The 26,755-nt window shown below is 37.5% G+C and overlaps 1 protein-coding gene across 5 annotated transcripts; it reads left to right on the top strand.

Annotated features, from left to right (window-relative positions):
- Nucleotides 1-1,745: 1,745 nt before the first annotated feature.
- On the top strand, nucleotides 1,746-26,554 carry CDC7 (cell division cycle 7). 5 transcript variants are annotated; one of them, XM_023231054.3, is made up of 12 exons: nucleotides 1,746-1,887; nucleotides 2,586-2,763; nucleotides 8,739-8,822; nucleotides 9,142-9,277; nucleotides 12,544-12,637; nucleotides 12,723-12,865; nucleotides 14,022-14,271; nucleotides 14,908-15,003; nucleotides 15,785-15,963; nucleotides 16,763-16,845; nucleotides 21,074-21,223; nucleotides 24,887-26,554. In XM_023231054.3, exons 2-12 carry the CDS (start codon nucleotides 2,649-2,651, stop codon nucleotides 25,279-25,281), a joined length of 1,725 nt encoding a protein of 574 aa, XP_023086822.2. In that variant the 5' UTR covers nucleotides 1,746-1,887; nucleotides 2,586-2,648; the 3' UTR covers nucleotides 25,282-26,554. The 5 variants fall into 5 exon arrangements, with proteins under 5 accessions (XP_023086822.2, XP_023086823.2, XP_023086824.2 ...); XM_023231055.3 differs by having other exon boundaries at nucleotides 1,755-1,815; nucleotides 2,585-2,763; nucleotides 24,887-25,347; XM_023231056.3 differs by having other exon boundaries at nucleotides 1,766-1,887; nucleotides 2,620-2,763; nucleotides 24,887-25,347.
- Nucleotides 26,555-26,755: the final 201 nt, after the last annotated feature.

Below are 26,755 nucleotides of genomic sequence, written 5' to 3'. Positions count from 1 at the left end.
GAATGCACACCATGGGAACCATGGGATGTCTTAGAAAGAGGGTGTTAAAAAGGACTTGTTATAGAATTTGAGTTTGTGTTAGGAGATTTATGGAAGGGTTCAAGAAAGAGGGACTTTGACCTGGATTGGAAGCTGTAAGGAAGCAAGGATAATTCTGTAATTGGGTATTTTAGTAAGTATTATGTAGAAGGAAGGCAGGCTAGACTGAGGCTAAAACTATAATTGGTAAAGCAGCAGCAGGCACTCGTATTAGCCAGGATAAGGAGATATTTGATCATTTTTATGGCTTGGGCAATGTTGATGTTTTGTCTATGTTCAGATATGATTACAGAGTGATCTTACTTTTGTCTTGATCTATCATGGTCACAACTCTGTCTTGTCTTGATGTTCTGTGAAATTGTTTACGTTCAACAGAAGAATAAAAATGCTTAGCTTTGATTGCCAGGCCAGCTCAAAGCAACAGCAAGCCAAGCTGGTAGTACCAGGCCATCTCCTGGATGTCACGGTCTGCTTTTCTCTTTCTCAGTATCCACACTAGAATTCTTGATTTACTCTCTTCCACCTCACTCAGTCAAAACCCATTACCTCACAGACTTCCCTTCTATGTGGCACTACCACCCACACATATGCTAGCCCCAAAACCTAAGATTCACTCTTGATAATGCCCTTTTCTTAATTTTCCACAGCCAATCACCAAATCTCATTGTCTTCTTTCTTTTATTTCTTCCGCCATTGTTCTGGTCCAAACTACCATTATCTTTCTCCTAAACATGAAGTGCATCCTATTTCCTCTGCTTCCACACTTGCCCCTCTATAATCCATTCTCTTCATAACACATAGATTATATCACTCCCTTGCTTTAAAACTTTCAAATAGCTTCCTATTGTACTCAGAATAAAAGCCAAACCTCTTACCCTGGCTTTCAAGGACCACGGTCTGGCTTCTGCCTAACTCTCCACCCTCATCTATCTGGGACTATCTTGTCGCTCACTCACTATGCTTCCCCCACACTGGCCTTTCCTGCCCTGCCCCTGCAACATACCAAGTTCCTCTTTCTCTCTGCATTTGCCCTGTCCTTTCTTTGCCAGGACAATAGTCTCCCTGCCAGCTCTTTCTCATCCAGGTCTTTTTGAGAGGGCTTCCCTGACCATCTAGATGCCACCTTCCTAGGCACTGTCACATCTTTTCATTTTATTTCCTTCAAGTAGTAATCAATAGCGGAAAGAATACTGTTCATGTATTCATCCGTTATTGTCATCGCTTCATTGGAATTTAGCTTCCTACAGGGATGGTGTTTGTCTTGCTATGATTTCAGCCCCTAGAAACCCACCTACCTCATAGCCAAGGATTCAGTAAACGGTACACACTGCCTTCCTGCCACTGTGCTAATTTCTACTAACACAGTCACAAATAATCAGCATTTTCTGCTTGTTTTTAACGGAAAGTAGGGCACTCAATGAAAAGGAAATAAAAGCAGAGAGTCAAGAAAGTGCCTTCTATCCATGGAGTACCCAAGTGTTGTGCGGCCACGGTATACAGGGATGTGTCAGCACCTGACGTTTTTCCTTCTCTGAGCTAGTTTCTTTCCTGGAAATCATGTTGGGCCCTTAGCCTTATGGTTCACCCTGTTTTTTAAGATCATCCCGGGGTTTCATTCCCATAACCGCTCTTCCAGCTAGCCAAGGCGGCGGAAAGAAACCCCTCCCTCTTGCGCAAGCGCCCAGTAGCGGAATCCGCTGGGTCGAGGCCTTTAGTGTGCGCATGTGCAACAAGAGCTGCGGCGGGAAGTGTTGCGCAGGCGCATCCGATCGACTCGCTAGGTGGGGGGCTCTTGGAGACGGCGACCCAGGCATCTGGGGAGTCACAGAAGTCGTACTCCCTTAAACCGTGAGTTTCAGACGGTTTGTTCCATGGCGCGGGATTGTGAGGGATTAGGAACGAATTCTGGATGGTGACTTCGGTTTTCTCGCCGTGCAGTTCCTTTCCCCGTCCCCTTCGGATCCCTCCGACCTGCGGCGGGAAAGTCGCGCGCCTGCGCACTAAGCATCTGGTTCGGTCTCTGGCCCGAGGGAAGCCGGTCTTTTCCGGCTGACCTCGCGGCCAGCGCTGGTCGGAGGATTCCCATTCATTAACCCATCTCCTCCTCCGCGCAGTACTCGTAGCCAGGGTCGTATCAGTTCTCCATCAACTTGCGTGGGGCCTTGGACGAGCTTCCTGGCGCTCCCTGTCAGTGGCCAGTTTTCTCGCTCAGTCCTTTTCCTGACTTCAAACCGCCCCCGGCGCTCGGCCCCTCCCCCACGCGGTCCCGCAGGCTGCGCCGGACTAGCTGCCTCGCCGTTTCCCACTGCGTCCGCTGCTGCGCGGGTGCCCAAGCCGGGAAATTCTCCTTGCAGCCCCCTGCCACGTTTCTGATAGGTGAAAATAAAGCACATGGAATTCCTTAGAAAAGTCCACAGTATGCCCTACTGTGGAGGTTTGGACACATGGTGCGTTTGAAAATGTTTGCCCCTTTGGGGGCAGTGGCATGTTTTTAGTGCATGGTTTAGCGAGTGATCTAAACTTCTCCAGTATTCTAATTTTTACAGCTGCTTTGCTTCCCCTGTGGATGTAACCCCTTAGCTGGCATTTTGCATCCCAGTTGTCTTGTGATGGAGGCGTCTTTGGGGATTCAAATGGATGAGCCAATGGCTTTTTCTCCCCAGCGTGACCGGTCTCAGGCTGAAGGCTCTTTAAAAAAAAACGAGCAGAATTTTAAACTTGCAGGTATGTGTTTAATTCCAAAGATGTACAGTCGCAAAGATTTTTCAGGCAACAATTTTGTGTTTTCAATTGCTGTCAAAAAATAAGTAGATTGAATCTTAAAGTGAGTTGTGTGTTTCTATAGGACAGTGTTTTAAAACAGAGCTTCGTATGATCTAAATGTAGGACTGAATTGCAATTTGAAAGACTGTAATACAACCCATTTTACGGTTGAAGTTGCTCTGGTCATCAGTATTGGTAACTAAGAATGCAGAAATTTGATGATGCCCAAATTAAATTTCTTTTCTCTACCTGTGTTCTTACCTCTACTCACCACATTGCCTTAAGCTTAAATTTAGAAATTGACACTGGAGATCATCACTTAAGTATTCAAAAGCAGAACTCACAGAGAAAAAAATATGAAATGTTTGTAGCAGTAATAAAACACCATATCTCAGTGTACAGCATGAAATGTTGTTTGGCCGTAAACCAGACCTTGGGGTGAAGAGGACAGGGTCAAGCAGTGCCTGCTCTTGTACACTCGCATGTATGCTTTCATTTCTGCTCTGGGACAGGACCTGGGACATAGTAGGTATTTGTTAATAATAAATATTTGTTAAATAGAGGAATTCTAGTTGACTGTATTTTTTTTTCCTGAAAGGGTAGCCAGATCATCTTTTCCATCTTTGTCTGAAGTGAATTCTGTGCTTGTCCAAAAGATACTTATTTTGACCTTTTGTCCATATATTCTTTATAACCCCACCCTAGAAAAATACGACATCACATACTTTCTGCTTTGATGGAAGTCAGTTATCCCAGTTACCTAAACTTGAAACTTTAATCTTCAGCTGATGCTTTTTATTTGTTCCCCATATCGTCACCTAGCTTTATTTCTTTTTAATAGGTATGGCATTGTGTCTTCTTTCCATTCCCATTTCCACCACATTAATTCATTTCCTTACACTTTGTTCCTGATTTACAACAGTTTCTCACCTATGCTGCCTGCTTGCACTTTTCCATCCTTCAGTTCATCTGGTACGTTGGTGCTAGAATAATCTTAAAATGCCACTTTCATCCAGTTTCATGGATACTGTTCCTCTTCCTTTCCATTTTTCCAGCAGTTAGCTGTGTTTTTAGTTCATCTTTCCCTTACTAGTCATTGGACACATAACACAGTAACACAGTCATTGTAGTATTCTTTCTCTATTGCTTAGGACTCTGCATTTTGTCTCCACTGTAAGCCCCTTGGCGGCAGTATCTCCTCTGGCTTCTGAAGTATGTTGTGACTTCAGCAGAGTATCTGAATGGATGACTCTGACTTGGTTCTGGCATCTTGTTTAGGAGAATGCCACTATTCTAATATTCTGAAAATCTGCTGGGAAGTAAAGAATGGGGTGAATTTTATTCCAGATTTCAAAAGTTTTGTAGCGTTTATGTAACAGAATATTGGACATTATAAATAATACGATAAATTATAAAACATGCTAAAACTTTACTCTTGCGGCTCTTTTTAAAATATGATCCTTAATAACAGCTAAAGTTATATAAACATAACTTCAATAGGGAGTAAAGCTGATGAGGTCCAGGCACATAACAGTCTCGTAATCTAATTGGGAAAGTAAATCAAATTAGATCATGAGACAGGTATATGCCTGCACCTTATCAGCTTTACTACTTATTGAAGTTATATTTTTGATTGGATGTTTTATATATCTTTGCATGCCCAGAGCTTAACAGTGTCCAGCACATAGTAGGTGCTTGAAAATATTTGAATGAATGATTTAATGTAAGGATATAAAGTAAAATACTTAGTGTAATGGATGAATAGCATGTCTCTTTATTTTGAGGTATTTGTAAGTTTTTTTATAACATTTTTCTGATAAACATGATTATTGAAAGTTTTGAAGTAAAGAAAGCCAAAATAAAGTCTTTTCACATTATTGAACTATTGCCTGAACCGGAGTATGAGATCTTATTTCTGATCTCCATTTTTTGTTTAATATATATCTTGAATATTGCTGATGTAGTCAATATTCTACAACTGGATTTAAGGTCCATTGTATATTATATTATATTTAATCACCTTTTACTGTTGACCCTATAGATTGTTTCTATTTTTTCCTATTAAGAAAAATGCTATAATGCACAAACTATCTGGCATAATACTGGTCAAATGTTTATATTCACTAATTTGGCATGCCTTTGTTTTTTTTTTTTTTTTTTTTTTTGGAGACATGGTCTCTCCGTCACCCAGGCTGGAGTACAATGGCGCAATTACAGCTCACTGCAGCCTTAACTCCTGCACTCAAGCCATCCTACCCCCTCAGCCTCCTGAGTAGCTTGGATTACTGGCATGTGCCACTACACCCAGCTAATTTTAAATGTTTTTTTTACAGATAGGATCTTGCTATGTTGCCCAGGCTGGTCTCAAACTCCTGGCCTCAAGCAATCCTGCCATCTTGGCCTCCCAAAGCACTGCAATTACAGGTGTGAGCCACCATGCCTGGCCAGTAAGCTTGTATTATTTTTTTTTAAGTATCTTACGATATGCCAAGTTTTAATAAGTGAGAAAGATCTGTTCAGTGAAAGAATGATATATAAACTCTATATTGAATGTCTCCTCCATACTGGTGAACTCTACTGGAAGGAAGGCTTGCTTCATTCTGTTTGTTACAATGACACCCTGAGCCCATGCTTCTAAAATGGGCTATGGGTAACCTCTTTGTTTGACTGGGACAGATCTAGCTTATGACTATTGTCACAATGTAATTATTATTCGTGCTACCTTTTCACTCAAGAGTGTCCCAGTTTGGGCTTACATTATATTTTTCCAGCAGTTAGCTGTTTTTACAGGACGTATAAAACAGAGAGTACATGAAGCCCCAGAATAACCATGACTGTATTCCTAGAGTGTCAGTTTTATTCCATGATAAGATATTGAAAATGTTTCATTTACATGATGAATATTTATTAAGTGTCTATTATATACAGACACTTTTTTAGGTGCTAGGGATAAATCAAAGCATAAAACAGAAATTAACACCCTGGTAGTTAGACAGTAGACAGTAAACAAAAGAAATAAATACTAATGTTCAAAAGTGATTACTGTTACAAAGAAAATGTAAAAGGGAAGGGGAGATAGGAAGTATTGGGGAAGGAGATTGTAATTTTAGTAAGTATAGTTGGTCATAGCCTTCTGTAACATTTGAGCTAAGACTTCAAGGTGGTGAAGGAGCTGTGCAGATATTTGGGGAAGAGCATTCCAAACAGAGGAAACAGCAAGTACAAAGACCCTGAGATGGGAGTGTGCCTAGCATTCAAGAATAGCAAGGAGGTCATTGTGGCTAGAATGGGGAAGGTAATTGGAGTGAAGTCAAAGAGATATGTAAAGAGACTTTCTAATAGAGTGAGATGTGGAAACCATTAGAGGTTTTGAGCAAAATCGTGACAAGGTGACTTAGCTTTATCAGAATACTCTGTTTAAACTCTGTTTGCTATGTTGCAAGCTGACTGACTGCTGCATTACAGAGACTACAGGCTGGCAAGGAGTGTAGTTAAGGAGAGTATTGGTATATTAAAACCAAATTGGATATATTATGTAGCAGAAAACAAAAGTTACTTAAAATGTCAAAATAGAAACCTAGACCTTCATGTATAAAATAGAGGCATTTAAATAATTTTTAGCATATTATAGACTTTTCAGGGTCCTCCTCCAATCCTCAAAGTCTATTTCATTTGTCTATCTCTAGTACTGTTTTCCAGCTTTTGACATGAATGCACTTTTCTGCTTTCTGCTCTCATTTCCCACTTCAGAATTTGAGGATATTGCATTCACTTTGGTTGCCAGGAAGTTTTACTGTTGTTTAAAATTGTTGAAGTTGTTCTGAAGCGACAGGAAACCTTAATAAACATTTTGAGTTTTGTAAAGAGGAGTAGGTACATAGTAAGTGAGTAGTGGTGTGGAAGCACCCTTAATGTTTCTCCTCCCCTTCACATCTGTTCTCCACTTGTCATTTTTCTTCGTAAAAACTTTCTGTAGCTTTCATGTGCATTCTCTCTTCTCTTGCTCAGCCACATTCTATTTCTATTATTATTATTATTATTATTATTATTATTATTATTATTATTATTGAAACAAGGTCTCCCTCTTCTATCGCCCAGGCTGGAGTACAGTGGCATGATCATAGTTTAGTAACCTCAAGCTCCTGGGCTAAAGGTATCCTTCTGCCTCAGTCTCTGTAGCTGAGACTACAGGCCTGTGTTACAAAGGCCAGCTAATTTTTTGTTTGTTGGTTTGGTTTTTAGCTTTTTTAAGAGATGGGGTCTCAAACACCTGGCCTCAAGCAATCTTCTTGCCTTGGTCTCCTAAAGTGCTAGGATTACAGGCCTGAGCCACCACCCCAGGCCACATTGTATTTCATTGTCTCTCAGCCCTCCCCCTGCCCTAATCATCCAAGCCTTTTTTGTTTTTTGTTGTTTTTTTTTTTTTTCTTGTTACTGTCTTCACAGACATAGTTAATTTTTCCTAAAGTGTTTTCTTCAACTTTCACTACTCGGTGAATGCTTCAGAACAGAACTCAGCCATCAACTGAAGGCTTCCTATCACCTTCAGAAATCCTCCGCAACCTAGTAGTATATGCATTCTTTTATTACAGGTATCACCTTGTATTAAGAATAATAACATGTGTCCTCTACTAAACCAAGCTCCTAGTGGCTGCACCACATTTATTAGTTTTTTTTACATGCCCATTGCTGAGCATTTTTTAAAACAGTATTTATTTAAATGAATTAGTTCTAGCCAGGTGTGGTGGCTCATGCCTGTAATCGCAGCACTTTGGGAGGCCAAGGTGGGCAGATCACTTGAGATCAGGAGTTCGAGACCAGCATGGCCAACGTGGTGAAACCCCGTCTCTACTAAAAATACAAAATTTAGCCGGGCATGGTGGTACACGCCTGTAATTACAGCTGCTCACGAGGCTGAGGCATGAGAATCTCTTGAACCCGGGAGGCAGAGATTGCAGTGAGTGGAGATTACATCACTGCACTCCATCCAGCCTGGGCAACAGAGTGAGACTCCATCTCAAAAAAAGAAAGAAAATTAGAAAATATATGTATAATTAAAATAAAGGATTAAGTTCTGTAGACATCAGCAACACCTCTGTGAAACTGGGCAAATGATTTAACCTCCCTGAATTGAGTTTCTTTATCTGAAAAATCAGGATAATAATTCCTGTTCTGCCAAGTTCACAGTACTGTTAGGAAGATCTGAAAAGATAATGCACGTGCAAGTGCTTTGAAAATGTCTTAAACTTATGCTACATAGGGCTAGTAGAGCCTAGACACTGTAATACAATCTGAAGAGTCTTACCTAGTTCTCTTCTGTATCCAGTAGTTTACTGGGTTTTGTATTATTGTGTTCCCTTGTTTTAACTATGTACATTTTTATAAAGAACTGATACGTATTTAAAAGTAGCAATGTATCTGTAGTCAAGGATAGAGAGTACTACTGGCAATTGGGATAAATTTTTAAAAATACTTTTTTACATGCTTGGGAGCTTTAGTAGGCCTTCTCTCTGAAAATATAGGGTGAATATTCAATACATAAAATTTTACCAAGCCTTTAAGATTTTGTATCTTTACGGGAAGTAGTTTTCAAGAACATCACAATGTGTCCTTCTCATGCCATCTAGTGATCACAGCACAAATTGTTTAGTCATTTTAAAAATTTGGTGGTTTTTCATGTTGTAATCTATACAGTAACAATGTATCTATTAGTATATAATTCCAGTAGAGTAGAAATTTGGTGTATTTCATTTTTGTCTGTTCAAGAGGTGTGTGTGAGTTATAGCAACTTGATAGGGTTTTAATCTTACAAGTTTTATTAAAACTTTTATTTATAATTAATTATGTTTTATAATTTCATTTAGCTTTTTAAATTTTAAGAAACTATAAAATACACTGTCATTGATTAAAAGTCTAAATTTTTGTTTCCTTGAAAGGTGTTAAAAAAGATATTGAGAAGCTTTATGAAGCTGTACCACAGCTCGGGAATGTGTTTAAGATTAAGGACAAAATTGGAGAAGGTAATTTGGGGATATGCTTTACTATTTTTACAAGGTCTTTTTTCCCTCCTGTTTTCCTTTTGTAATCTTGGTTTTCATTACTATTTCTTATTGAAAAATATACCACTTTTTAGACTATTAAGACCGTAGTTTTATTACTAATTATGGTAACAGCTTTTTTTTAACCTCAAAGAAAGAATAAATAATAAATATTTACAGTAAAATGAAATCCTGTTTTAATCTATTATGCCATTGAAACAGTTTTTACAATATTTTATGATTGTTTCGTTAACATTTTTTAAAACCCCGATATTGAAAAATTTAATACATTGTTTTACAGGCACTTTCAGCTCTGTTTATTTGGCCACAGCACAGTTACAAGTAGGACCTGAAGAGAAAATTGCTCTAAAACACTTGATTCCAACAAGTCATCCTGTAAGAATTGCAGCTGAACTTCAGTGCCTAACAGTGGCTGGGTAGGCAATTTAAACATATTTTAATTGAACTTGTATATAATTTATAAGATTTTAAAGTAGATGCTTAGCAGGGATGAGGAGATTGTATGTGAATTAAATACATTTTTCAGTCAAGTGTTTGCAATTTGCTAGCACTTTCCTTCTAACCTTACAATAGTTAGTTAAATTTATAGTAATTCTTTTAGATTGGATTTCCCTTGAGGCTTGGCTTGATTTCCTGTCTTTTATCACTGCTTTTTGTAACCTTCCTGCCAAATCATAAACCTTGGCTTTCATGGTTTACATTATTTTGTAAATGTAGGGAACTCACATTTCACATTTCCCCAGCTATTGACGACCTCATCTAATATTTTATTTAGAATAATGGAATCATCTGGTATGGTTTCTCTCTGCTGGGTCATTTCTGTCAACATATGGACATGATTTAGTATCTTATCCTCCTAAACTGCCCTCCTTCTTCCACCTGCTCCATCATTTCTTTGTTCCCCCTTAACAACCAGACTTCTCAACAATTACCTGCGTACATTGTTTTCATTCCACACCTCCCTTTCACTAAATACTCACTGCGGCTGTTCTCCTCTAAACTGGAAACTATAGAGTCAGCCATTACTCTAGGCATCATTTAGCACAATTGACTTGAACCCTTATCTTGACTTCTGTACTGCCACACCCTCCTTTTTTTCTTCTTCCCTCATTTGGCCTTTCATTTTCAGTGTCTTTGCCAGCTCTTCCACTTCTATCTGACCCCTAAATGTTGGAGTTCCTCATGCTTGCTCTTGGGTTTCTCTGTATTCTCCTTAGTGTCCTCCATTTCCACATGATCTAAAGTAATGATTCCCACAAGTATATAGTTAATCTCAGACCTTTTATGGTAACTACAGGTTTGTATATATCCACCTGCCTGTTTAACATTTCCACTTGGTACCTGATAAATATCTCAAACCTAATATGCCAAAACTAAACCTTAACATGCCAAAAATAACCCCACGACAACAAATGTTCTTATCTACCCATCTCTGCAAATGGCCCATCTACGCACTTGTTCGGGCCAGAAACCTAGAAATCATCCTCATTTTCTGTTTCTCTCCTAAACCGCATTAATCACTAAGTCCTAGCCATTTTGCCTCTAAAATATATCTAGAAGTTCATCCATGTCTGTCTTCTCTGCCACTACCTCAGCTGAAGCCTAGACTATAACTGTAGCCTGCTGCGTCTTTCTCCCCTTCATTCTGTCTTCACACAGCAGCCAGAATGATCTTTAAAATATGAAATATATATGTATATAACTTAAATTGGGTCATTAGTTCCCCCACTTAAAATCTTTCAATGGTTTCCCTATGTACTTTGAAAAAAAAATTCAACCTTCTTATGCCTATCTTCCCAGCTCCCTCACTGTGCTCCATTTCTTTAGTTTATCGAATTTGTCTCAAGAGCTTTCTTACCTCAGGGCCACTGCCCAGACTGTTTGCCCATTCAGGAAGGCCTCTCCCAGTCATTGTCTGCTGACCCTTTATCCTCTGATCTGAGCAAGAGTGAAACTGCCCTCCTTCTTCCACCTGCTCCATCATTTCTTTGTTCCCCCTTAACAACCAGACTTCTCAACAATTATCTGCGTACATTGTTCAACAATTAACTGCGTACAGTAGTTCATGCTTGTAATTCCAGCACTTTGGGAGGATTGCTTGAGGCCAGGAGTTTGAGACTTGCCTGGGCAACATAGCAAGACCCTATCTTTACAAAAAACTTAAAAATTGGCCAGGCAGGGTGGCACATATCTGTAGTCCCAGCTACTTGGGAGACTGAGGTAGGAGGATCATTTGAGCCCAGGAGTTTGAGGCTGTAATGACCTGCGATCGCTCCACTGCACTCCATCCAGCGTGGTCAGCAAAACAAGACCCTGTCTCTAAGGAAAAAAAAAGAGTGACACTGCTTGAAAGATGTCTTCTCTGAATTAAATTAGATTCTCCTATTTTCTTTTAATTGTCATAGCATCTTTTGATTTCTTTCAAAGCCCTTACCATAATCTGTCATTATAAGTTACCTTGTTACTATCTGTATTGTCCACTAGGTAGTAAACTCCATGAGGACAGAAATTCTGTAAATTTTATTCACTGTTGCATTACTAATGTCTGTAATCCCTAACAGCAAATAACAGTGCCCACTAAATATTGAATGAATGAATAAGTAAGCCTGTTTGTTTCAGCCCTCTGTGTATTATAGAAGACAAGAAAATGAGATGGCCTCTGTAAAGAATGCTTGCATACATTCTTGTACCATAAATGTCGTCATTCCTTTTTCTATACTTTAACTGTCTCCCTCTACCACTTTTTCTGTGCTTAAAAAGGTACATGCTAAAAATGCCTTCATCTGATCTTACAATTCAGTCAGGCAAATTTTAGGCTCAGCTTCCATTGTATTATATTTTCCTTCCTTCTGTTTTGTTTCTTCCTTTCCACTTAAATTGCTGTCTTAAAAATTACCAGTTAATTATTCTTTGCCAAACTAAAAGCCTTCCCTCGGTTGTTATTCTGTTTGACTTCCATGCTAATAACTCTTCCTTCAAAATTCCTTTCTTATTTGGCTCTCTAACTTGACTTCTTCCAAGCTTAGTTTTCTTTTCTCACTATTAATTTTCATGTCTCTAGGTATCATTTCTCTGCAAGTACTCTCACTGACTTCTCACTTGTCTTAAGGTTTTGTCCCTTATCTAGATATCGCTATCAAAATGATGAGGTCTGGTTTTAGCTGCTTCTTTTACTGGCTTCTTTACTTACGTTTTGATATCTCTATTGTTTTCTTACTCAGGCTCAAAATCATAGAAATCACCTTGGTCCTATTTTCCTCTTTTATGAAGCAGTGTAGCATAATGATTAAGAGCATATATCTGGAGCAAAACGCCTGGGTTCAAATCCTGGCTGTATGATCTATTAGTTTAGTGACCCTAATTTATTTATTACTGTTACCATCTTATCTGCTAAGTCTTATTAATCTTTTCCCTTTTTTCTCACTGCCACTTCCCCAGTTACAACTATAATTATCTTGTTGGAATTATTATAGTAACCTCAAAACTGGTGCTATTTTTGTTTTAAAAGATAACTTGAACACAAGAACACAACTCACTTATGTTTATATTATGTGGTGATGATTTTAAGTCAGTTTTCTAGCAATATGTATGCATTGCTAAAATTGCGGTTTTTAAAATTAGGCATAAAGTTTCAGTCCCTCTGACCTTTCCTCTAAAAGTTCATTGTGCATTTTTCCACTAGGGGGCAAGATAATGTCATGGGAGTTAAATACTGCTTTAGGAAGAATGATCATGTAGTTATTGCTATGCCATATCTGGAGCATGAGTCGTTTTTGGTAGGTTTTAATATTTCTTGAATTTTTATTAGCTGAATATTTCATTGCAAGCAATATTTGTAACTCATTTCATTCATTATTTTAGGACATTTTGAATTCTCTTTCCTTTCAAGAAGTACGGGAATATATGTTTAATCTGTTCAAAGCTTTGAAACGCATCCATCAGTTTGGTATTGTTCACCGTGATGTTAAGCCCAGCAATTTTTTATATAATAGGCGCTTGAAAAAGTAAGTATGAAGAGTTACTAGAAAATATTTACCCTATTTCTCTTTTAAAAAACAATTTTGTTGTCTATATTTAAGGTATTGAACATGATGTTATAACATACATAGATAGTAAAATGGTTACTATTGTGAAGCAAATATTTCGGTTACCCATTTTATTTTTGTTTTTATGGCAAGAGCAGCTAAAATTTACTCATTTAGCATGAATCCCATATACAATACAGTTTTATTACCTGTAATCTTCAGAGTGTGTGTTAGGTCTAGATTTATTTATCCTACATAACTGCTACTTTGTATCCTCTGACCTATATCTCTTAGATAGAACATACTGCAACAGCCATGCACAGATTATTTCTGTTTCAGTTTCTTTGTGATTGGGAAGGGAACTGTGGTGAAGAAGAAGATAAAATTGTATTCGTGGAACAGTGTACATTATTAAGGTATACCATGATTCAGTGGAAATAGCCTGAACTAACAGACTTAGAGTCTAATAATTTTTGACCTTAGACATGTCTGTTACTCTGGACTTCATTTTTCTTTGGACCACATGATAGCCAATTTCCTGTTTTAACTCGAAAGTTTTATTTTTATATATACTTTTTAATGCTGATTGTAATTATAAGCTGAAAATAACATAAATTCCTCTATGTAATGGATCGTATTGAACATAGTAAGATTATAACTTCTTTTTTGAGCTTTTATACCCCTGACTTAAATTTTCTTTAATTGGATCAGATTTTAAAACCATGATTTTAATTTTTTAAACTTGCTTAACTGGAATGATGCTATGATGCCATCTGCTATGATGCCATCTCTGCCACCATCAAAGAACAGAGGATTGTGTTTTTGTTATATATTCCTCTTCTGCCTTATGAACCCAGACCACTGGAAAAAGAACATTTGATTGATTGTGGGACACCTCTTAATTTGCAATCCAAGTTAGCTGTTAAATTCTTACTTTGTCTGGAAAACTTATTTTTTTTTCTTTTCCAGAATGCTATAAATTCCCCCCCCCCAAAAAAAAAACAGCAGAATGTTGTAAATTCCTAATTGATCCCAAAAAGAATTACAGTTTTTATGAGGATGGTTTGAGAGTATTACAATGTTACTAAGCTTTAATTGTTACAGATAAGTAAAAATGCTTAATTTTGTCTCTTAGGTATGCCTTGGTAGACTTTGGTTTGGCCCAAGGAACCCATGATACGAAAATAGAGCTTCTCAAATTTGTCCAGTCTGAAGCTCAGCAGGAAAGGTGTTCACAAAACAAATCCCACATAATCACAGGAAACAAGATTCCATTGAGTGGCCCAGTACCTAAGGAGCTGGATCAGCAGTCCACCACAAAAGCTTCTGTTAAAAGACCCTACACAAATGCACAAATTCAGATTAAACAAGGAAAAGATGGAAAGGTTCTCTCTCTTTTATTTCTTAAGTACTGACACTGTTTTAGAAATGTACTCCTTCAGCCAACAGAGGGAGATACAATACTAGGATAGTACTTGTAATTTAAAAAACTTTTTTTTTTTGCATTTGTTATATGTATTCAGTTGATTGATTTTTCGCTAAGATTTGTACTGAATCATTTTGGTTACTATTTTAAAACTAAAATTTAGTTTGTCAGTTTATAACGTTTGTCATTACCTATTATGAAATCATATTTATGACAAAAATGGAAAATATTACATTTTCCCTGCATGTTAAAAAGTTCAGATTATCCTTTTTAAAAGAAAGCATTAGTTATAGGGGAGGAATTCTGAAGTGTCTATCTCCATTTTAGCTGCACAGCAAAATGTAACATCCATGCAGGTGGTTTTTGAATTTTTTTAGTTACATATATTTGTGGACTATGATAACATTGTATGGGTGTTGAATTCTGTCTAGACTATTTTCTCCTTTCACAGAAGTGGTTTGGTGCCTGAGAATGACTTGGATGCAGCTGTTTTTGTTTCATCTCACTTAACTCTTTCAAAACTATGGCAGAGTACAGCTGGCAGAAAGTGTTACAGATATAATCCTTATTTTCCTTGTTTTTGTTGGTATTGTAGGAGGGATCTGTAGGCCTTTCTGTCCAGCGCTCTGTTTTTGGAGAAAGAAATTTCAATATACACAGCTCCATTTCACATGAGAGCCCTGCAGTGAAAGTAAGTAATGTAGCTTAATAGCATAATGGTCAGTCAGTCATACACTGAAGAGAATTTAGGTAATAACTAGATTAACATTTATTATCAGAACTTTTTTTAAAGTAGAGTTTGGCTTTGGCAGAAGGTATTACTGCTTTGAGCATTTAGTCAAAACTTGTTTTCTCCAGTTTTTTTCTGAACTTTTCTGGTGGAATTTTTTCTCATTTTTGGTTAGCTGACTATTACTGCTCTTTCTCTAGAGGAACATTTAGAACATTAAGGGCTTTTCTGTCATTGCTAGAGTGTGAGCTCCATACAGCTAGCCAACTGTTCTGACACATAGTTGATAGTGTAAAGATGTTTGTAAAGTTAACAAAATCATCATCAACGTAGATGATTTCAGATTGACTTAGGATATCTTGTGACAGCTAGACAGCATGAGCAACAAATTAAAACTGTGATTTTAGCCAATGTACTTGTGCAGTTTACAGTTCTGAAATGGAGTTAGACACTAGAACATAACTGTTTTGTACTTTTGTAATATATCAGGAAAAGTTCTAATAAAGTATAAGTCAAATATTGGCCAAGCTAGGACCAATGAGTAAATTTTAATATAAGGCGACTTTGCAGAAAAACCCAAGAAGACCTTAAACATTTTAATAGACAACTGTTTATTTACCGTCCAATAGCCATTCAGCAGTTTTTAAAGTTATGCTTCTGCTATTGCTTTTTGCCATACTAGCATTTTAGGACATCGTGTTAAATGTCATGAAATTAGAAAAATAAGACTTTTCTTTTACAGCTCATGAAGCAGTCAAAGACTGTGGATGTACTGTCTAGAAAGTTAGCAACAAAAAAGAAGGCTATTTCTGCAAAAGTTATGAATAGTGGTGTGATGAGGAAAACTGCCAGTTCTTGCCCAGCTAGCCTGACCTGTGACTGCTATGCAACAGATAAAGTTTGTAGTATTTGCCTTTCAAGGTAATGTGTTTTGATGGTGTTATAAAATCACCAGCATGCTGCCATTGGAAATTGCATTGATTTGGGTGGATAATTTTGTGAGTGCAAGGGATCAATACAGATCAGTGCACTACAGTGGGCCTTGATGCACAGCAGTAGTATCTTGAAGAGCAAATGATAACAGTTTTCATATATTATTTATTTAATATGGATATACTCTGGAAAACACATTTGCTCTTATATGCAAATAAGTGGGACGGGGTGGCTTTTAGAAGCTTCAAATCACACATTTTGCTTGCTGATGTAATTTTTTCTGTTTTCTCTTTTTATTCCCATTTATGTGGAGTAACCAGAACCAAACAGTAAGAGCTCCTCTCTTACTCCCACCTCCAACTCTTTGATTTATAAATTTCTCCCTTTCCTTCAAGACTTGGCTTTCATAAAGCCTTTCCTGATTAACTCAAATATATAAGTGTATCTGCGATCAATTACTCCAAACAGAAATGAATTTTTATACCTGTGAATTGCTATTGGGTTCTATTTTTCTATTGTGGCTCTTATTATCCACTACCGCTTTTTCTTCTTGGAGGTTATTTTAAAACTTTTCTGGAGTAAGTCCGGGGAACTAGTAGAGGGGGTAAAGAACAGTAGAAGAAAAATCAAGGCTTTTTATCCCACTAGATTATCATTTACTTCATAGTAACACTTACTATATAGGTATCGAGGCAAAATTTACTGTGAACTAAGTTGATGAATGTTGTCTTTTAGACTTACATAGTTCAACTTTAACATAACTAGAGAAATCTTATTTCATCATAAGGCGTCAGCAGGTTGCCCCTAGGGCAGGTACACCAGGATTCAGAGCACCAGAGGTCTTGACAAAGTGCCCCAATCAAACTACAGGTATGTTGTACTGGAAATACAGAACCCAATTAAAATGGATTGTCCCAGATGTATTGTATTTTATGATCTTTGTCTATTTATAACTAATATTTGAGCTCTTCTACTTTTATTTAAGTTATGTAAGCAGTTCTAGCAGTGTGGCATTCCTATTTTTGAGCTAATGCTATTCTTTATGAAAGTTTTTAATCCTAATGTTGCCTCTCTTTTTTTTTTTAAACAGTTTATTCCATAGATTACATTTTGCGTATTTATTTACAAGATGATCTTACCATCTTGTAAATAAATACGCAAAATGTAATCTATGGAATTTTGTTGACATCAGCTTTGTGGAGGAAAAAAATTATGTTTAATAGTTTTTGCCAAACAAAGACTTAAAGCATTTTATTTGCTTGCTTAATACCTCAAAAATTTCCTGTGATGTAGATATAATTGTGTTTGATTAAAATTATTTTTGTTATATAAACAATATAATAGCAGTTAGAAGGTTTTGAAAAAGAAAAACGTCTTCCATAATCTAAAAAGTTACCATGGAGCTGGAATTCAGGAAACATCTTGAATGAATAGATGGATCCTGCTGTTCACTTGGATTATGGGCTTTGAAGAAATGCATTCATTCATTGAATGTCTGTTCTTGCTTGCTAATGATAAAATAAATAAATAAATGAGACCATCTGTTCACACTCTAATCAGGACACACCATCAAATAATTATAAAATAACCTGTTGAGTATGGTAGTAAAACTTATACAAGGTATTTAAGGAGTATCTAACTATCCTAACCCAAAGAGATTATGAAAGGCAATTCATGAAAGAAGTGACCTCATAGAATGTAAACTGGGCTGGGAGCTTAGCATAGAGGCATGAGCCAAGGAACTCAAGAAACAGCATACAGAAAACTAAAAAAGTTTCATTTTGGCCGGGCGCAGTGGCTCACGCCTGCAATCCCAGCACTTTCCGAGGCTGAGATGGGCGGATCACCTGAGGTCAGGAGTTTGAAACCAGCCTGGCCAACATGGTGAAACCCCATCTCTACTAAAACTACAAAAATCAACTGGGTGTGATGGTGTGCACCTGTAATCCCAGCTACTCGGGAGGCTGAGGCAAGAGAATCACTTGAACCCAGAAGGCGGAAGTTGCAGTGAGCTGAGATCACGCCATTGCACTCCAACCTGGGTGACAGGGCAAGACTTCATCTCGAAAAAAAAAAAAAAAAAGTCTAATTTTGCTAGAATATTAAGATGCAAGTTGAGGAATGGTGAGAAATAAACCTGGAATGAGGTAGACAAGGTCAGACCACAGTTGTTACAGTTTGGACTATATACTGTACATATAATCAAGTGAAAGAAGTGGCAATGGTATATTCTAGATGGATCATTCTGGCAGGCATTCAAACAGTTTAGCTTTTGGAGAGTGTTGGCATGAATTTTTCCAGGTGAGAGGATGAAAATGTGAATGAGGGTATTGGTAATAGGAATAAAAAGAAAAGTGAAGGGTTGGAAAAGGCAGAGCTTGGTGGATAATTGGATGTAGAATTTGGGTGTGGTATGGTGAGGGAAAAGGGCATTCAGGATGTTTACCAGATTCCTAGCTTGGGAGACTTGGATGTGTACCAGTAACCAAGGTGGAGAGTAAAGGAGAAATACCTGGTTTACAGGGGAAAGTAAGGTTGGTTTTGGGTATAATTGGTTTGAGGTATTTGTGGGACATCCAAATAGAGATGTCCAAAAGAATCAAAGTTAAGTCTGATGCTCAGCGAAGGAGCTGGGCTAGAAGTGCAGTTGAATGTCATCATTATATAAATGACAGTTGAAACCATGAAGTGGATGGACCAATCAGGGAGAGTATACAGAGGGAGAAGTTAAAACTCTGAGGAACATTAGTCAGCACTTAAGGCTTGGAGAAAACATTGAAGGAGCAGGCAGAGGTACCAAAGGAACTAAGAAAGGCGAGTGGGGCCGGGCACAGTGGCTCACGCCTGTAATACCAGCACTTTGGGAGGCCAAGGCAGGCAGATCACTAAGTCAGGAGTTTGAGACTAGCCTGGCCAATATGGTGAAACCCCGTCTCTACTAAAAAGTACAAAAAATTAGCTGGGCATGGTGGTGCGCACCTGTAGTTCCAGCTACTGCGGAGGCTGAGGCAGGAGAATTGAACCCAGAAGGCAGAGGTTACAGTGAGCCGAGATTGCGCCATTGCACTCCAGCCTGGGCAACAGAGTGAGACTCCCTCTCAAAAAAAAAAAAAAAAAAAAAAAGGTGATACAGTAGCCGAAGGAACAGAGCAAATAACCTGGTGATACCAGGAGGTCAACAATTAGGAGAGATGTCCCTTTAAAAAAAAAAGAGAGAGAGCTTTTTAACATCAAGTTGAGCTGGTTGTAATCTTTAACAGCCAAAATTAAGAAGATTAAAGTTTCTATAGTGGGAATGTAAATTAGTACAACCACTATGGAAAACAATTTGGATGTTCCTCAAAAAACTAAAAATAGAGCTACTACATGATCCAGCAATCCCACTGCTAGGTATATACCCAAAAGAAAGAAAATCAATGTACCAAAGAGGTATCTGTACTCCCATGTTTGTTGAAGCACTATTCATAATAGCCAAAATTTGGAAGTGACATAAGTGTCCATCAACAGATGAATGGATAAAGAAAATGTGGTACTTACACACAGTGGAGTACTATTCAGCCATGAAAAAGAAGATCTTGTCATTTGCAACAACATGGATGGAACTGGAGATCATTATGTCAAGTGAAATAAGCCAGGCACCGAAAGACAAGCATTGCATGTTCTCACTTATTTGTGGGATCTAAAAATCAAAACAATTGAACCCATAGAGAGTGGAAAGATGGTTACCAGAGGCTGAGAAGGGTAGTGGGAGGGTGTGGGGGACGTGGGGACTGCTAATGGGTACAAAAAATTGTTAGAAATGAATAATCCAGCATTTTGGGAGGCCAAGGCAGGTGGATTGCTTGCGCTTAGGAGCTCAAGACCAGCTTGGGCAACATGATAAAATCCTATTTCTACCAAAAATACAAAAAAGTAGCTGGGTGTGGTAGTGTGCACCCGTATTCCCAGCTACTCAGGAGGCTGAGGTGGGAGGATCACTTGAGCCTGGGAGGCGGAGGTTGCAGTGAGCCGAGATCACACCACCACACTCCAGCCTGGACAACAGAGCCAGACCCCATCTCAAAAAAGAATGAATAAGACCTAGTATTTGATAGTACAGCGGGGAGACTATAGTCAATAATTTAATTGTACATTTTAAAATAACTAAAAGAGTACTTTGGGAGGCTGAGGCAGGCAGATCACTTGAGCCCAGGAGCTTGAAACTAACCTGACCAATGTGGCAAAACCCCATCTCTACTAAAAATACAAAAAAAAAAAGAGCTGGGCATGGTGACACACCTGTGATCCCAGCTACTCAGGAGGCTGAAGCATGAGAATTGCTTGAACCTGGGAGGCAGAGGTTGCTATGAGCTGAGACTGTGCCACTGCATTCTAGCCTGGGCCACATAGCGAGACCCATCTCAAAAAAAAACAAGAAAAGAATATAATTGGATTGTTTGTAACACAAAGGATAAATGCTTGAGGGAATGGATACCCTATTTTCCAGGATGTGATTATTACACATTCCATGCCTGTATCAAAACATGTTATATACCTCATCAATATATATACCTACTGTGTACTCAGAAAAATTAAAGTCTTTACAGCCACAAAAAAATTAAAATACTTTTTTAAAAGTTTCTATAGCAGCAGTTGGTGCTAGTGTCAGCTGAAGAAGAGCTTCTAATGTTCATTACTTTTCACTAAAATGAAAGCATTTTGACCAGTATGGTATGTAATTCTCAAGGATCATTCAGATTTTTTCCCTCTTAGCTGTTTTTGGATTCCTTTTGATCCTATCAAATGTTCATTTACTTATTGTTTCCTAATGATTAAGTATCCTTTTAAATTTACCAACATGTTTCTTAAGAAAGAAACATTTTGCAGTGAGGAGTCTCAGTCCTGATTGTACATTAAAATCACCTGAGGAACTTTTTTTAAACCATTGATGCCTGAGCCCTACTTTGGAACTGTTCAATCAAAATCTCTGGGTCTGGGCATCTGAATTTTTTAAGGCTCCCAAGGTGATTCTAATGCATAGTAAATGTTGAGGACTATTGATTTAGATGATAAAATTATACATTTGAAATTTATTTTTAAAATTTGTCTTCGATTGCAGCAATTGACATGTGGTCTGCAGGTGTCATATTTCTTTCTTTGCTTAGTGGACGATACCCATTTTATAAAGCAAGTGATGATTTAACTGCTTTGGCCCAAATTATGACAATTCGGGGATCCAGAGAAACTATCCAAGCCGCTAAAACTTTTGGTAAGCAGTTTTGTATTATAGAACAAAACAGAATGCCTTTGATTATCTCCTACAAATCACTTAATAAATTAATATGAAATTTTCTTTACAAATAAACATTCAGTCTTGATAAAGTTCTCTAATATCAAGTAGAAATTTCTTCAGTTGCTTGAAAATAAACGTATCACCTCTCCTCTATACATATAATCATTTAATCTTATTAAGCACAAGTAATACACTTTTGCGGTATTTAAAGTTTACCTGTATAATTTTGTAAGAATAAGGAGTAAAATCTTAACTCCTTTTAGTTATGGTTTGACTTTTATTACATACATTTTCCTTTAATAATATGTTTTACTTTTTTATTGTATTTTAAACATCAGATGTACTACGTCTTGGTATTTAGAGTGTCCTTGCCTTAAATGATCTTAGGCTGTACTAACAAGTAAACAATTAATTATTAATACAGTATAATAAGGATTAGGGAAGAGAATAGAAATTTGTGTTGTCAGGTTGTGTAGGTTTATGGTAGCAGAGAAGCAAAATGCATAGAAGGCCTTAACTGATGGGATATTATTGTAAGCATATATTGGACATGGATGTCATCTCCTTAGCATGCAGGTTCTTCAAGACTGGGGTGTGCAGTGTACTTCATAGGGCACGTGAGAATTATCTCAGCCTTGCTGTGGCCAACAATCTGAACTCAAATGCCCGTTTAATGTTTATTTTCCAAGCTCAGTTATAGTTAATGCTTTCCAAGGAATAAGTGGGATTGAGTCAGCTAACTACCACACAATACAGAACACCCCAGGAGATAAAGGTTCAACCAGCCTACCTTAAGAGTAGCTGGGCTGCCTTGTGCTCAGCCACAGGATCAGTGGGTCTTAACCGGGGTTGCATGTCAGAATTATCTGAGAATCTTTAAGAAATACATATACCTGCCCACTCTACCTATTCTTGGAAAATATGATTCAGAAAAATAAGATACTTAGGAAGGCTCCAGACTTGTTAGTTTGAAAAAACAAGTCATTTTGACTAAGAAACTACAGGTGTTTAAGAACCACTGCAAAAATTACTGCCCTAGCTTATGCACTAGTGCTATAGCCCAATCTACAAGAAAAACTTGGTGGTTGTGAAGACAGCCTCTTCTTAATAGAGGCTTGCCAAAATATGTTTCTACAGCAAAGTCGGTCCACAATTTGTAACTATCTTGTACTTATTGTAAGAAAATTTTATTTGAAACATAACAAGTATGTTTATTCTCAACTGAGAAAACTTTCATCTACTATTGAATAACTTGGTGAGAGCTTTATGAACGTGAAGTTTTTCAGCCAACACCAAAATATTTTATTGAAGAGCTTGAATCCTCCCCATTGGTAATCCAAGTTATAGTCAGGGCCAACAATGGAAGTACAACATCTGACACAAAAACACTCCAGATCAAGTGCCATGATAGCAAGCAAGAGATTTTAGAGATTTATCATTGTAATACTTGTTCTCATATTTGAAAAAAAAAATAGGACCAGGCGCGGTGGCTCACACCTGTAATCCCAGCACTTCGAGAGGCTGAGGTGGGCGGATCATGAGGTCAGGAGATGAGACCATCCTGGCTAACGGGGTGAAACCCCATCTCTACTAAAAACACAAAAATTAGCTGGGCATGGTAGCACACACTTGTAGTCCCAGCTACTCGGGAGGCTGTGAGGCAGGAGAACTGCAGTTGAGGCCAGGAGACAGCAGTTGCAGTGAGCCAAGATTGCACCACTGCACTCCAGCCTGGCAACAGAGCAAGACTGTCTCAAAAAACAAATAATAAAAATAATGCCATAGGACTTGTCTCAGTTGTATTAGTATGACATCTGTAGTTATTTTAGTCAGATCTTACTATAACTTCGGACTGAGTATAAAAGCCTCAAAATTTCAACAAACACAACTGTGTTCCCTTTTGTAACCTAAAGAAATGACTTAGCTGAGATTAGCAGTGAGATCACCTTTACTTCTCTTATCTGTAACCTACTCCACTGTCCTCAGCCCTTAAACCTGGCTCCATTGTGGGTCGTCATTTAGTACTCAGTGAATTGTATTGGATAAATTAAAAAGAAAAGTCTTGAGCTGAAACAAATTCCTGACACACAGTAGTCTGTAACAAAGTATGTTGACTGATTGTGTTAGTTGGAGTTATTTTTCCTGAATATTATAAATGAATCTTCTTTTTGGTCATATAAAAAAAGCATATTGTATAACTTGGGGACATGCTATAACATATACTATTAATTATTTTATGACTTCAGAACAAGCTAATAAAGGAATAAAACTATGTGAGTATTCCCCTCTGGCTCTAATTTTCCAGAGAGAATAGGAATGATAGAATCAGTTCAAAAGTAAAAAAGGATTGGCATATTGTATCCTCATAGAATTTGGTTTTTGGTAATTGTTTCTTTTGTTTCCTCCCTCTCCCTCCCCTCTTTTTCCCCTGGCTTAGTTAAACACCAGTCCAGTAGTTAGTTCAGAATAGGTAAAGGTAACTTTTTATCATCCTCAGCCAGATTAATGACTTTGTTGACAATCTGCATTCCCAGAAAAATATCTAAATGTTATGGTACTTATTGTTGAGTACATTTATGTTTAATAAGTAAATGCAAGGCAAAAATAATACATGATTGCCATTTGCGTGATTAACTTCTTTTTGCACATCTGGTAATAAACCCATCAGGAAGTTGTTTCAGACATTTATATTTTTAAAAACTGAGATATAGTTTGTTTATTTGTTCATTCAGAAGCATTTATTGGGGCTTTATGTATGCCAAGTACTATTGCAAGTCTCTGCTTTGACAGAGCTTAAATTCTACTGAGGGAGAGAACATAAATACTATGAGAAATGAGTGGTACTGAGAAAGATAAAAGGAAAAGGGGAGGGAAGAGGCTCATTTAGAATAGGTTGGTCAAGAACAGCATCTCTAAGGATGTATGCTGTCATTTGAACAGAGTTGTTGAAATGAATAATGCCTTTTTGTCTAGTCCAACAGACATTAACTGACCACCTAATATGTACCAGGCATAAGTTGGGTTTGGGGGGTTCAAAGATAGGTAAGACAGTTCCTACCTTCAAAGAGCTCACGGTCTACTAGGTGGGACAGACATATATAGGATAGCAAAAATAATAATAGAACTCCTCCCAAGATACAATAGAAGCTGAAATTGATCAATTCTCTCTGAGGGTGTCAAGCCTGAGGTGATTCTTGATCTGAGTGGTGATGCCAGTGAGAGTGGCCTGGACACACAAGGGGTGCAGGGCACCCTAGGCAAAGACAGGAGTCATGTAGTCGAAGACATAGAAGGCTGGAAAGGAAGTAGAGTAGGGGCGTGGGAGCTGCAGCTAGTTAAAGATTGTAGAAGGATAAGATGAAGCTTGAGAAATTGGCAGAGTCAAGTGAGTGCCTGGCATAGCTTAGTAAGTCACTGCTTTCTGCTTACTATCTTCCACTTTATCTCCCACTATGCAATTCAAATACAACTTAAATATAGCATGTGGTGCTCTGTCTCACTGTATGTGTGTGTGTTTGTGTGTCCGTGTCCATAAAGCATATGTTTGAACTTTCATGTTTCTCATGAGAGAGGCTTCTGATATACTCAAATAATAAAATGGCGTTTTCTGTTGTTGTTTTTTTATTCTTTTGCTTTTAGGGAAATCAATATTATGTAGCAAAGAAGTTCCAGCACAAGACTTGAGAAAACTCTGTGAGAGACTCAGGGGTATGGATTCTAACACTCCCAAGTTAACAAGTGATATACAAGGACCTGCTTCTCATCAACCAACTGTTTCAGAGAAGACTGACCATAAAGCTTCTCGCCTCCTACAAACGCCTCCAGGACAATACTCAGGGAATTCATTTAAAAAGGGGGATAGTAATAGCTGTGGGTGTTGTTTTGATGAGTATACTACCAATTTAGAAGGCTGGAATGAGGTACCTGATGAAGCTTATGACCTGCTTGATAAACTTCTAGATCTAAATCCAGCTTCAAGAATAACAGCAGAAGAAGCTTTGCTGCATCCATTTTTTAAAGATATGAGCTTGTGATGATGGGTCTTCATTTAATGTTTACTGTTATGAGGTAGAATAAAAAAGAATACTTTGTAATAGCCATAAGTTCTTGTTTAGAGACCAGAGCAGGATTAATAATTTATTTTAACATTTTAGTGTTTGGTGGCACATTCTAAAATATAGATTAAGAATACTTAAAATGCCTGGGATAGTTGTTGGGACTAACAACATGATTTGAGTTAAACCTACCTAAGTAGATTTTAGGTGGGTTCCTTATTAGGTCAGATTTTTAGTTTCCCTAATTACCTTTCACTGACATGCAGAAAAAGGAGCAGTTTTAGTTTTAATTAATTAAAATTAATGGATGTGATGAGGATTAAATGAATCAGAAGACTTAATTTGTAGATTAAAATTTTTAGAGTTATGAGCTATGTATACTTTGGGGAAACAACCTGGTGCTGGTGCTCTAACAATGTAAGTAAAGAAGATAATTTCCTTTTCTAGAGGTACATATTACGCCTTTTATGAACACTAAAACAATGAGGAAATGTTGGTCATGGGGCAAAGTATCACTTAAAATTGAATTTATCCATTTTTTAAAAACACTTTATGAAAGCATTTTAGTGTGAATTGCCATTTTTTCTTAATGGCTTCTCGATTTTCTTCCTTCTCTGCCCCTACCAAAAACATTCTCCTCGGAAATTATATGGTGCTGACCACAAAGTTTCTGGATGTTTTACTAAATATTGTATGTGTTTACAGTTGGGAATTTAAAATAATATATACACTGGTTGATAAAGGGAATCTGCAGGACCAAGGTGAAGATTGATAGTCCAAATGCTTTTCTTTCTTGAGGTGTATATTTTTTCACACCATCTTAGATATAATTAGGTAGCTGCTGAAAGGAAAAGTGAATACAGAATTGACAGTATTATTGGAGATTTTTCCTCTGCATAGAGCCATCCAGATCTCTATCCTGTTTTGACTAAGTCTTAGGTGGGTTGGGAAGAGAGAAAATGAAGTAGGCAAAGAGAAAAGGACCCAAGATAGAGGTTTATATTCAGAAATGATACATATCAATGACAGCATATCAAACTTCCTATGGGAAAAAGTCTGGTGGTTGGGTCAGCTGACAGATTTCCCATTTAGTAGTCATAAAATACAGAAATAGTTGAGGGACATATATTCATTTTGTTATTTTGAGCATTGGTAGGTCAGTATATCTACCTAATCTGTTTGGTAATTATAGGATATATCTGTATAAGCCATTACTATTTATCTGCTCTGTCTTATGCCATAATCTTAAAAAGAATTGAATGCTCTTGAATTTGTATATTTAATAAAGTTATCCTTTTATATTTTTTATGTCAGAGTACTCATTTGAAAAATAGCATTTTTTTTTAATTGACCACTGGGAATATTTTTCTTTTGAGATGGGTGAATGATTATATTTCTTCAGCAAATAGGTAGCATGTTAATGAAACAGTCATGTTAACACATATTCAGAAAT

This window comes from Piliocolobus tephrosceles, chromosome 1 (assembly GCF_002776525.5).
Source record: "Piliocolobus tephrosceles isolate RC106 chromosome 1, ASM277652v3, whole genome shotgun sequence".
Lineage (NCBI taxonomy): Eukaryota > Metazoa > Chordata > Mammalia > Primates > Cercopithecidae > Piliocolobus > Piliocolobus tephrosceles.
Note: the sequence above shows the minus strand (reverse complement) of the source record. Positions and strands in the feature narration are given on the sequence as shown.